The sequence below is a fragment of the Amphibalanus amphitrite genome, unplaced genomic scaffold (genome assembly GCF_019059575.1).
Source record: "Amphibalanus amphitrite isolate SeventyFive unplaced genomic scaffold, NRLGWU_Aamphi_draft 000070F_arrow, whole genome shotgun sequence".
Lineage (NCBI taxonomy): Eukaryota > Metazoa > Arthropoda > Thecostraca > Balanomorpha > Balanidae > Amphibalanus > Amphibalanus amphitrite.
Window position 1 is genome coordinate 1,166,679 of NW_024881566.1, and position 13,168 is coordinate 1,179,846.

General features: G+C 50.7%; 1 protein-coding gene across 2 annotated transcripts in view; it reads left to right on the forward strand.

Moving 5' to 3' along the window:
* LOC122379031 (rho-related BTB domain-containing protein 1-like) overlaps nucleotides 1–13,168 on the forward strand; it is a 36,788-nt gene that overhangs the window by 14,174 nt on the left and 9,446 nt on the right. Inside the window, exons 2-7 of one of the 2 annotated variants that reach the window (XM_043360884.1) lie at nucleotides 2,107–2,694; nucleotides 3,426–3,529; nucleotides 4,347–4,484; nucleotides 9,964–10,023; nucleotides 10,500–10,508; nucleotides 12,571–12,775. In XM_043360884.1, the coding sequence (XP_043216819.1) occupies nucleotides 2,515–2,694; nucleotides 3,426–3,529; nucleotides 4,347–4,484; nucleotides 9,964–10,023; nucleotides 10,500–10,508; nucleotides 12,571–12,775 (696 nt within the window). In that variant the 5' untranslated portion in view covers nucleotides 2,107–2,514. The remainder of the gene's footprint in view (nucleotides 1–2,106; nucleotides 2,695–3,425; nucleotides 3,530–4,346; nucleotides 4,485–9,963; nucleotides 10,024–10,499; nucleotides 10,509–12,570; nucleotides 12,776–13,168) is intronic. The other variant, XM_043360885.1, reaches the window with a different exon arrangement.

Below are 13,168 nucleotides of genomic sequence, written 5' to 3' on the forward strand. Positions count from 1 at the left end.
CACACAGTCACATCCGTTTCTTTGTTTATTTCTACGTCTTGTGGAAACAATTACATCTGACCAATTACATAGGTAAAGTAGATATCATCAATTACCAAGAGTGGCTTCGGTTATGGTCTGGACCTAAAATTGATAGTTTATTTTAGTCCATCAAGTGTCACCAGAGGACGGTCTGTTCAGGTTCTGAACGTGACCTTGGCCGTGACCCTCTACCGTCGCTGTGACGCATACGCACTGGACCGTCGTTGTCATCCTGTGTCAGGTCAGGAGTTCCCAGCTCCTCAGCCGTCGCTCGGGGGTGGGAGCGGCTCGCTCGGTCCTCCACCGACGCGGATAGGCCTCAGCCTCAGCTGGCCGTCGCAGTATGGTCTCCGCCGGGGTAAATATAGCCGCCGCAGCAGCCCGGTCGGTCGCTGCCGGAGGAGCGGGTTCCGTGTATTGACCTGGCCGACACTCGGCGACGCCGACGGAGAGAGGATGAGAGAGAGAGAGAGAGAGAGAGAGAGAGAGAGAGAGAGAGAGAGAGAGAGAGAGAGAGAGAGAGAGAGAGAGAGTGGAAGGAGAGAGAAGAGGAAGGAGGGGATAAAATTATCCAAATTTCATGTCAAAATTGTAATTAATTGTTAATAATTAGTATTTTATATTTATAAATAAGAATGACGTCACCTCTCAACACCCTACACTGCCGACCTGTCGTTCCAGTTGGTTGGTCGAGCAGTTCGTCGGAAATGGAGTTCCAGTCCCGGACCGGAGCTGGCTCGCCTTTGTTTGACCTGGGCAAACAGCCACGACTGAAACCCGCCTCGCTCGAGTGGCCCGTCGGATGTGGGCGCGGCGAGCTAGTGGTGTGTTTGTGTGATTACTCAATGATATGACAGGGTGACACAAGCAGTGCACGCATGTTCTACAATCGCACACGTATGAGGCACACAAACACACGCAATCACATGACACGGCCGTTGCAGTTGGGGCGTCTGGTTTGTTGTTTGGGCTCTTTTTCTCTGTTTGGCCCAACCCCGGATTGGCAGTGTGCCTGGCTTCCCCCCCCCCCCGCACACACACACGTCCTTCCAGGGAAACATTTTGCGATCCTATCGGTGCTTTAAGTGGGGTGCTTTACAGAGTGATAACGAAGTTTTCATCATAAGCAAAGCTTTGCTTGCGAATTTTCATTTTCCCAGCCTTTTGTCACTTGCCAATGGTTCGTGGGTCGCTGCGCTCATTTCTACACCGTCTACCCAGGAATACAGAATTGTGAGAGTTGAGACGTTTCATTTCGTATTGGCTGCCTCGCCCCGTCTGTCCTGTCCTATATCGTCTGTCAATCTCGTCTGTCCGTGTTTTCTGCAAGTATCGTCTCGCCAGTCCCGTATCATCTGTCCTGTCCCGTCTATGTGAATCGTCTTCCCAATCCCGTCACGATTTATCACCTCTCGTCAGTCCCGTGCCTCCATTCGCTCCGATATCAGGACACAAAGCGGCGGCAGCGTGGGTGGATCATGTCCCATGCCACAGCCCACCAGCTGCAGCCTGTTGGCTGCGCTGATACGTGGCAGCGGCTGCCGTGCGGACCCGTAATGCAATCAACCCTGTTAGGTCGATGGCTGAGCGCTGTCCGGTGTCGCTGCGAAGTGCCATCCACGCCGGCTGTCGGCTGTGGCCTGTCGGGTGGCTCAGCTGTGAGCTGTCGGACTGGTCGGCTGTAGCACGGGTTACATGGCTGACCTGTCCCGAACTGGGGAGTGGTATGGGTCAGCTTGGTATCGCTCCGACACTCTGTAATATGTATGGTGGGTTAGGGCCTGTCTTCGATCGTTACACTCCATGGACGGTGGACACCCCGGCATTCGCAAGCGGCCGGTTTTAGGCATTGGGCCTTCTGACCCTACGACGCCCCCACCGACACCGATGGGGCCCCTGTGTTTGTGACGACTCTTTTGCGTTTGCTGGTATATGACTGCGGCCTGCGACGTGGTGCACGACGGCAGGATGCTAGAGGTCGTATTGATCAGTCACTGCACGCTGTGATTGAACGCCGGCGCTCCGTGAATTTACCACGCAGTACACAACTTTGTTGAGCTGATTCAGACCTTTTGTTCGTTGCAGGCAGCAGAGGCGGCGGCGACAGCAGCCGGATTGGCAGCTGGGCTGGCAGCAGTGAAGGCAGGACCATCGGCTGGGCGAGCAGCAGTGAAGGCAGGACCGTCAGGCTAGCAGCAGCGAGGGCAGGACCGTCAGCTGGGCTAGCAGCTGCTACAATCGGGGCTAGCAGCAGCGTTGAAAGCAAGACAACCAGTGCGACCAGCGGGCAGCAGTCGCAGTGGGGGCGGCTGTGATTGGTACTCGAGCGGAGACAGAGGCAGCGGCAGCGGCCGTCAGCAGCGGCCTGGGGTACTGCCGGTAGAGGCGCTCGAGCGGTGGCAGCGGCGGTGGCAGCGGCCGACAGGCAGCCGCAGTATCGGCCGACAGGCAGCCGCAGTATCGGCCGGGCTGCGGCGCCGCGCGGCATGAAGGATGGAGTATGACCTACCGCACGAGGAGACGGTCAAGTGTGTGCTGGTGGGCGACACGGCCGTCGGCAAGACGCGGCTCATCTGCGCGCGCGTCTACAACAAACAGGTGTCGCTGTCAGAGCTGGTCACCATGCACGTGCCCACCGTCTGGGCCGTGGACACATACCGCATCCACAAGGAGGTGAGGTCACATAGCGAGGGGCAGGTACTAGTACACCAGCGGGGAGCTTCCGGGTTAGCTACATCCAATCAGGCTCGTGTCGCAAAAATTACCGATTGCAAGAACAGAACTAGTTATTTCCGATAAATTGCAGTGTCCTTTCCGTGAAATGATCAGGCTGATGAAGTCCAGAAGTCCTATTTCATATATTTCTTTTGTATAATGCTCCCTAAGGTGCCAAAATTAATGAGCCCATTTGACCACGCGCTGTTAACTATTATATTAGCGAAATTGCCTCAGAAGTATGGCGGATTCAGTCATTAATCTTGGGTCGGCTAATGCTAGCTAATGCATGGCTCATGATTTATCGCCGTTCTATTTTCCGTCATCATCTAAAAGCTCTGTGATTTCACGAGCAACGATTTTTTATTTATTTTATAAAATGACCATACACATCGATAAGCCGTGAGGTCTTATTCGAATTATTCTAAAGAGAATTACAACTTCATCGAAGCTTTTTATGCGTGCTTTTTTTTGACTGACAATTCTAGGACATTTAATTGGTTTGGAGGAAGGTCTTTTTCGGTTTCAATAACGATAAATATCTATACGGTGCTTTGGAATGGTGAGTGAGACTGGTCTGATTGTGGAAAATTGTTGTGGAGGATTGTAATTTCGTGCCCGGTTGGGTAATCAGTTACTGTTTGCCTCTAACGCCTTCGCCTGACCCTCTGTGTGCGGCTGTCTGCCAGGTGTTGGAGCGCTCCTGGACACAGGTGGACGGCGTCAACGTCTCTCTCAGACTGTGGGACACATTCGGAGACCATGACAAGTACCGGAAATACGCCTACCTCAAGTACGTGCCCCGCCACAAGCGCCGTCCGATCTCACCTGCAATAAGTGAGCTTTCAGTCAGTCGCTCGAGCCCTGCCCCGAAACAACGGGAAGCTAACAGCATCCGATACATACGAGTACGGTCGAGCTCGAGATGTTGCTCCAACCCTTTAGAAATGAGTAGTGAAGGTGCATGTCGTGTCCCTTTTAGAGTGTAAATATTTAACCTGGTAGCAGGTGGTCGTATTGTACAGACAGGGGAGGTAACAATTAACGACAGTTTTGGGGTGAGACCGCCGAAAAATGACTTATGCCACATTTCAACTAGCCATTTCTTTCAAATAACCTACCTACATTAATTTGTTTCCCGCAGATTTTGATTTTGATTGTTCTTTTTAACGTCAGCATGACAAAAGAAAGGAGTCTTACCGCAACTGCTAGCTCCTTTAGTTAACGACACGACATTTCATCATATTGATTGCTGGTTTACATTTTTACCTAATACGATAAGGCATTTACTGAAAAGACTTTTGATGCGAAGCAAAGGACGAATTTTAAATAGCTACATCCGGCTCAGGGAATGAGGATGCCAATTGAGTGCTGACCAACATTAATTGAAGAAGTGCTAAATAGTTATCTATTAAGTAATTATTAAAGCTATTTCGCCGCAACATATCAATGCCACTTATGATCTATAAAACGCCTTCCATCATTTATCGACACGGTCCGGGATAAGCGAGGCATTTAACGTCACCTTTTGTCAAACGTTTCACGCCGAACCTCAACCAACGCACCTCGTGTAAGCAGGTAAGGGTGAAAATTGAACCTGTGTTTTTCAGGTCGGACGTGGTTCTCATCTGTTTCTCGGTGGGCAACCAGAAGTCCCTGCGCAACTGTCGCCAGATCTGGTACCCGGAGATCCGCCGCTTCTGTCCCGACACACCAGTCCTGCTCGTCGGCTGCAAAAACGACCTGAGGTACGCCCGTGTGCCGCCCAGGGCTTATAGCCCCGAGCAGAGTGGGTGACGAAGGCTTAGTATGGGATGTAGGCTGTCGTACCTACATATTGCTTGTTGTGCGCCACGCCGTATAAATTGCTCCCGTTCTAAATTCTGGCAGTAACTGGTTCTGGTTGGGGCTTTCTGCTGAAGAATTGACAGTTAAGCTGCCGAAATATATAGTTTGTGACCTGACCTCCGACCTTTTGTGACCTAATGTGACCTGTCGTCCCCTGACCGCCGGCCGGAACGGACGTGTCCCCTGCCCCTCCGTGCCTGGACCCAGTGCGCCGCGACCCTTCCAGTGATTAGTTCTAACTAAGGGAGCCAGGCGGCGGGTGGTGAGATAATATGGCTGACATGGCTGAAATCGATATTAAGGAAGAAGCCAAGAAAATCTTAAGTGAATTTGAATTCGTCCAACGACTCCAGGACCTGGTAACGGAAGCCGTTGCTCAAGCAATCAACCGGGTCAATGAAGCGGCTGAAGCCCGAATAGCGTCGCTCGAGACTGAGCTGTCTTCCACCAAAAACAGGCTCGAGGAAGCTGAGCGGCGCATCGAAGATCTGGATGCGTACAACCGTCGCACCAGCCTGCTGATCACCGGGGTGCCGGAGACGAGTGGTGAGGCGACAGACAACCTGGTGCTGGACGTCGGCCGGGCTGCCGGTCTCAATCTGACGGCCGACAACCTGGACCGGTCCCACCGCCTTGGACGTCCACAGCCAGGCAAGGTACGGCCCATCATCGCCAAATTCGCCACAACAAACGCTCGACAAAAACTATTCGATAAGCGAAAGGAGCTGACGGCTGAAAAGGTGGGTGGCCATCCGGTGCTGACCCGGTCAGTAATTAGCCGCATCTTTGTGTCAGAGTGCCTTACAGCTAAGAACCAGCACCTATTCTTCTTGGCTAGGCAGCTCCGGAAACGAAAGTCTCTGTGGGCCGCCTACACGACCAACGGCTGTGTGCGCGTGAAGAAGACAGAGGGAGACATTGCAGTCTCAATCAAAGAGCCAGCTGACCTTGAAGATATCGTGGGAGCCGACGCTTTCCGGGAACTCCGACCACGGGAGACCGAGCCAGCCCGCTCGGCGCGCCGCGGGTCGGGGCCCGCCTGGCAGGCCGCTGACGCCATCAACGCGTGGGTGACCGAGCGCCGCCGCGGGAGGTCCCCCGCCGTTCGGGGCGACTGAGGGGACGGCCCCCGCCGCTGAGCTAACCAGCCGACCATCGAAGGCATTATAAGGACGGTCTGCGCAGCTGCGCAAATACTCGGACTCAGGCAACACCTCATCAATCAGCTGCTCGCCCCGCCGTCTCTGACAGTGGGCGTGTCGACAGGGAACGATTCCCGAGCGGTGACCGTTAGGCGAGCCGGGTCTACGCTGTGAGTAGTGACACCCCATCTCCCAGACGGGCCGGCACCCCCCCCCCCCCCGCCCTCCCGGCTGGGGCTGGGTTTCCGGTGCCGGTTCGTACAGCGCCGGCCGTACATGCGTCCAGTGTTAAACATAACCAAATCACCTTACATGACCTTGTGTATATTGCATATTGCCCATCATATATTGTCTTGTGCTCAGTGTGATATGATTTCCCACCTGACAACGATGCACGAGTTAACGATAGCTGTGCCCAGTCGTCGTATGTCATTTTTTTATATGCTTTAACGTTTCGGAGCTATCAATGTCTATCATCTCCGCTTTCTCGACGCATAGAGACGAAAGTATGCGGATGTACTTGCCCATCTCTCAAAATCAGTGTCATCTTGCCAAAAGTTAAGCCATAGCCCACATTGCACATTGTTTTATGGAAACTGTTCTCTCGCCACCCGCCGCCAGTCGAAGCGCCTTCCCCGTGCCCACAATGCCACCAGTAACTGGTACGCTCCGAAGCGATGGTGTTAACATCTCCGCAATTAATATCAACTCCATCACTGCCAACGAAAGGCTACAGGAGCTTCAAAGCTACGTTGACATTAACGATATTAGCATACTAGCACTATCTGAAACAAAACTTGACACCACTATACATTCCAGTCTTTACTCTCTGAAAGGTTTTCATGCGCCATTACTAAAAAACAGGACAAGGAAGGGCGGAGGAGTTGCAGTATATGTCAGAGACACACTACCTTTTTCGCAAATATCACATCTTGAGTGTGAGCTCTTTGAAACCCTATGGGTGAAAATCAAATTCCATAAAACGACGCTGCTGCTCTGCTCAGTTTATCTTCCACCGAACACCACTAGCGACCGACAATCTCAATTCCTAGATTACTTGTCTGACTGTGTCCTTGAAGCTAAACAGCATAGTCCCGATCTTCTGGTCCTCGTTGGCGATTTTAATGCTGGAAACTGCTGGCTGCCTAGTAATTCACCCAACCACTCCCCCATCACCACTTTCGAAAACAAACTGAAAAATATCACTGAAGCGTCAAACTTAACTCAAATTATTAACACAGCAACCCGCGTACAAGGGGACACCCACAACTTAAGAGATTTGATATTTGTAGACCGAACCGAACTAATTAAATCTTCAGGAGTTTTACCGGCTTTCTCAAACATCGACCATTTCCCTCTACTTATTTCTTTGTCCCTTCAGAAAATCGACGCTGACCGACATGTAACAACAACCCGCTGGGACTACTCAAATACCAACGTTGACGGTTTCATTAATACACTGAGAAACATAGACTGGAGCGCCATAACAAATGCCGACACCGATGATGCAATTGAAATGTTAACAGAAGCCATCTTGCATACTGCAGTAGCTCACATACCAAAGAAAACCGTAAAGATCCGCAATCACAAACCGTGGCTAACAGCAGAGCTGAGGCGCGAAATGCGTAAACGAGACCGGTTATTCAAGCTTGCTCAACGTCACAACTCAGAAAGAGATTGGTCGATCTGGCGATCTCAGCGCAACCTTGTAACCAGCCTTAATAGAAAACTCAAAAATGAAACCATTAAACACAAAGTACATCTACTTGTCACTAGCAAGAAAACCCCTTACAAATACCACAAAATCCTGAAAAGCGTTACGGGGTTCAAGCAAAACTCCATTATGGCTCCTCTGATTGTCGAAAATGATCTTGTAAGTGACGACCACCGCAAGGCCGAGGCCCTCAATTCGTACTTTTGTTCCCAGACAGAAATAAACATTACAGATAAACACTTACAGCTCGTACGCGAATACAAATCTTCATATAACAGCACTCAGCACACCTTCCAGTTTTCTCCCATTACACCTCGAGATGTTTTGAAGACCATCAATGGGCTGGATTCGTCTAAAGCCACCGGCTCCGACGGCGTACCGGCGAAACTAATCAAAATGTCAGCGGCTTACATTGCTGAGCCTCTATCCAGAATCTTAAACAAATCAGTCCAAAAAGGCAGGTACCCAACTCAGTGGAAGAAAGCCACAGTTAAACCAATTTTTAAAGGGAAGGGCTCCCCATCTGAGGCTGCATCATATCGACCAATAAGCTTACTGCCTTGTCTATCGAAAATATTCGAAAAACTTATGTTCACTCAGATATATGAGCACATTCACAGTCATTCGCTCTTAACACAAAAACAAAGTGGTTATCGCCCTGGTCACAACACAGAGCTCCAGCTTGCTTATCTAACTCACAGGTTATATAGAGCCATGGACTCGGGTGAGGATTACACAATCATTTACCTGGATATATCAAGATATTTCGAAAAGATTTGGCATGAGGGGCTGCTAGCAAAATGTGATAAAGAATTTGGTATAAGAGGTGCACAACTTGATTGGCTAAACTCTTATCTAAGTGACAGGAGACAAGTAGTCCAGCTAGGCCAAACTACGTCCACCCAGCGTGAGTTATCCGCAGGAGTGCCACAGGGATCCATCCTAGGTCCACTGCTGGCCATAATGTATCTAAATGGGCTCAGTAGCGTTACCAACAATGAAATGCTATTTTTTGCGGATGACAGCTCCTTACATGCCAGTCACAATGTTAATAATTTTCATGAAGTTGAAAAATCACTGCAAATCGACTTAAATCGCATCAAACGCTATGGAGACGACTGGATAATAACATTTAATGCTACAAAAACAGTCCAACAAACGCTTAGTAACAAAAAAACACACATTCCGTGCCTGGAATTTGGCGGTTCACCAATTCCCATTCGCGATTCCCACAAACACCTTGGAGTAACAATCTCAACTGATCTGAGATTCAAGTCTCACGTCAACAACATCCTATCAAAATTTTACCGCACGATGAGTCCTCTCTTCCCAATAGCATCTCTACTTCCACGACAAATCTTACTTCAAATCTATCAAATGTATGTCCAGCCCCATCTCGACTACTGCGACTCAATATTTGATTGCCATCTGACAGCATTTGACAAGTCCCGACTAGAGAAAGCACAGAACAGGGCGGCACGCCTTATCACTGACACACCTCGAAGGACGTCTACAGCGGGCCTCCGGAAAGAGCTGGGCTGGACCTCACTAGTAGACAGACGTCGCGCCCACAAAGTGCAACTCTATCACAAGATAGCATTAGATGATCGTGTTCCGGACTTCATAAAAGACATCATACCCAAAACGAGAAACCTAGAGATGGAGAGAAATCTGCGATGCACACAGTCCACTCAACGCACCATCCCAGCAGTCCGCTCAGCTTCCTACGCGAGATCTATCATCCCAACAACAACAAGAATCTGGAACGAACTACCCAACGACTTACGAGCCGAACACAGCCAAAAATTCTTCAAAAAGAGGCTGTATGCATATGCCGGTATAAACATGTCACCCAGCTCCTACCTAAGCACAGGTTCCAAAATTGGAAACCGGCTTCACACCCGACTCAGGCTTAATTCATCAGATCTTAAAGACCACAGATTCAAAATAGGGAAAAGTGATTCAGCCAAGTGCAGTTGTGGTGCTGCTACAGAAAACAACGAGCATTTCCTCCTAATCTGTCCACTCTTTCGCACAGAACGAGAAGAATTGTTCGAAAGGTTAACTGAAATTCTCAGTGAGAACTTTCAAAACATTCCTCGGAAAAAGAAAATAGAAACACTGCTAAATGGGCCTTCGCGAGTTATAAAGGTTACCCGCCATGACACCGCCATGGCCGTCCAGAGCTATATACTCAAAACGCGGAGATTTGCCTGCTAGAACTAGGAGCAGCACTTCCATTTCGGAATACAGAGCAATGGCGCGAGTAGGGGCGGGGACAGGCGCTTCGGCCAAGGCAGGGTCGACTTCGCTATGTTAATATTGACATTTTGATTAAGATCAGTAGTGATTAGTAGTGTTCGATTAGAAGTGTTATTGTCTGCTTTCTACGTGTTTCGAGCGGCGTCTCGTTTTAAGCGCCATAGCGCTTCTACGCCAATCGTAATGTTTCGACAAGTGTAAATATGGATGCTCAAATAAATCATCTCTCTCATCTCTCTCATCTCATGTCCCTGTCGGCAGGTATATGTGTCAGGATGAGACGTACATCAACTACTGCAAAGACCGCAGCCCGTTCGTCAGGTGAGAATTTACCACGCGTCATCCGTAACAACCCGGCCCGTAATATTGTAGTGCACGACTCTGACCCGTAACATCCGTAACTAGATCGTAGTGTACCGACCCTGACCCGTAACGTCCCAAAAGGAGACTTTGTACGGAGCGTCTCCCTTTCCGTAACGCCCCTATAGTGACTAATACCGTAGATAATTACGCCTTTGATTGGGGTGCTGACTGTTCATCCCCTCGGTATTGGAGATCTCGCGTCGGCTGGTGATAACACCGTTCGATTTAGTTATAATTACCCGATTCAGCCCTCCTCTCCTCCACGTGTCCCGGTGGTGTAGGACGGAACTTCTATATTTGTTCGCTATAATAGGGTACCGAAACTGTGAATGGTGTGGGACGGAGTGAGACCCGGGACCCGCGTCTAACTCTGGCTCTCTGTTCCTCATTTATCTACCCACGCTGTGATGCTGGATCGATTACCGCTGACACAGCCGGCACTTGTGAGTACATCGACATACGGTCCGCTCCTCCATTGCATCCTTTGTCTGTCTGTCCGTCTGCCTGTCTATCTGTCTATCTGTCCGTTTGTTTTTCTACCTGTCTGTCCGTCTGCCTCCCGGCCTGTCTGTTAACCACATTTTCTCCCGTCTGCTCTATCTTTCCATCACTGTTCCTCGGGCGCTCGGCTGACCACATGGGGCAGCTTTCTGCTGGCACCGTCTACATGCACGAGCAGTTTGTTTGCTTGCGCTCCGCGGTGCCTATCGTTCTCATGCTCTGAGGTCTTCGAAAGTGTACTGCTGTTGTCGTTTGTTTGCTTTTGTGTATGTACACATTGCCCTTTTCCCTATCATATTTGTGTATGCTTCGCATGGTGTGTTCTCTACATGTGTTTGTGTTTGTCATAAATAAGCATGACTGCCGTGACCTGCTGGTATATGAATATTCCGACAATCTACCATTCCCGCGATCTCTTGCCCGGCATTAAACAGCTGTTATTGAGATTGCTCGCCACGGTAGCCGCTTTATTGTTTATATGATAAACATTACATCCTATCGAACAATGGATTAAATTGCGCAACAGTGGGGGTTACTTCAACCAAGAGAATGCAATCGGTCTATGAATGAGATATTCTGCTTTCGATTCGGTTTGGCATTGGATCAGGATCTAGACGATGCATAAATTAGGGCACACGTAACGGGCATTTACAGTCAATATAAGGTAGAATGCGACATAAACGTCCTAGACGTGCTATGCATGGGATATTTATCTACTGACGTTCGGGCACCTCCGACGACTCTTATTCGTGAGCCGAGAATCGAAAACATTCGAGAGTCGAGTAAGGGTCCAGTATCTCGAAGGAATCACGATAGGCTAATACCACCCACGTGTGCGCGTGCCGCTGCATTCACTCTCGTGACCGAGCCCGCGGTCACACCCGCATGTGCCGTGTCACGAACGAGGTGCTCTTGAGGCGTGCGGGACCATACACGGCTTGGGTGCCGGGGTTGCTGGAGCATTGGCGACCTTTTTGTATCATGTGTCTCCTCCTCTTGATTGTGTGTGGCGAGTTGGCGCATTTATGGGCGTGGAATCCGCACTTTTGCGTGTGGCCAGTGGCTGGTGGCATGCGCTTTAGCCCGTGTGGGACAAAAGAACGGGCTTTGAATGCCTTGGTTGTTAATGAGGGTGATGTGAGCTGGTAATACAGTGGCTTATGTCGAATATATGTCATGTCCGCTTATGTGTGCTATGTCAGCTATCACGAAACACTGCGATTAAGTCATCTGCGCCAGGGCGCCCGATAGTGTTTGACGACCTGCGCTGCAGAGCGACCCGAGAGAGCGACCTGGTGACCAGGGTGACCTAGGAGTGACCTGGTGACCTGCCCTCTTCACTGGGGCGGCCCGGTAGCGACCTGATGACCTGTCCTGCCAGGACGACCCGGTAGTGACTTGATGACCTGACCTCTGCGCCAGGGAGACCCGAAAGAAAGACCTGCTGACCTCTCCTTTACACCAGGGCGACTCGAGAGAAAGGATAGCCAGGCATAGTGACCTGATGACCTGACCTCTGCACCAGGGCGACCCGAAAGAATGGCCTGCTGACCTCTCCTTTACACCAGGGAGACTCGAGAGAAGTACCTTATGACTAGGATAGCCAGGTAGGACCTAATGACCTGACCTCTGCGCTGCAGGGCGACCCCGGGAGAGTGACCTGGTGACCTGGGTGAACTAGTAGTGACCTGGTGACCTCTCTCTACGTCAGAGTGACCCGGGGGAGTGACCTGGTGACCTCTCCTTTACGTCAGGGCGACCCGGGAGAGTGACCTGGTGACCTGTTCTGCCAGGACGACTCAGGAGAGTGACCTGACGACCTCTCCCTTACGTCAGGGCGACCTAGGAGAGTGACCTGATAGCCTGCTCTCTGCGTCACGGCAGGTTACGTGATAGTGACCTAGTGACCCGTCCTTTACGTTAGGGCGACCCGGGAGAGTGACCTGGTGACCTGCTCTGTCAGGGTGATCCGATAGTGACCTGGTGAACCGTCCTTTACGTCAGGGCGACCCGGGAGAGTGACCTGGTGCTGCCGGAGCATGGCCGCGCCGTGGCCCGTGAGCTGGGCGTGGACTACTTCGAGACCTCGGTGCTCACCTACTATGGCGTCGACCAGATGTTCGAGAACGCCATCCGAGCGGCGCTCATCGCACGCCGAAAGAAGTTCTGGATGACCAACCTGAAACGGGTCAACCGGCCCATGCTGCAGGTGGGTGCTTCCGGGAGGACGGTGACGGTCGTGTTTCAAAGGTAGGGGCTGGGACTGGCACTGTGAACGAGGATATGGCAGATGGCTTATCAGTCCGGCGACCAGACTTCCGTCTTTCCCCTTGCCTTTTCATGTTTGTTTTTCGGGTTAGTGTCATGGTGGCAGAAAGACAAACACCGAATAGCAGTGTTGAATAGTGTACAGGTGACCTTTTGTGATGCACTTTGTGTTTTAGTTGAACTAGTCCCAGATGATGAGCCATGTCCGGCTAAGTTCATTCGTACATTTTGAGACCACCGTCTCGCTTAGGTATATTTACACGTCTCGATCCATCTGGCCCGCTCTGAATGAATTGCGGCCGTGTAAGTGTCAACAACTTATGAATAATGCATA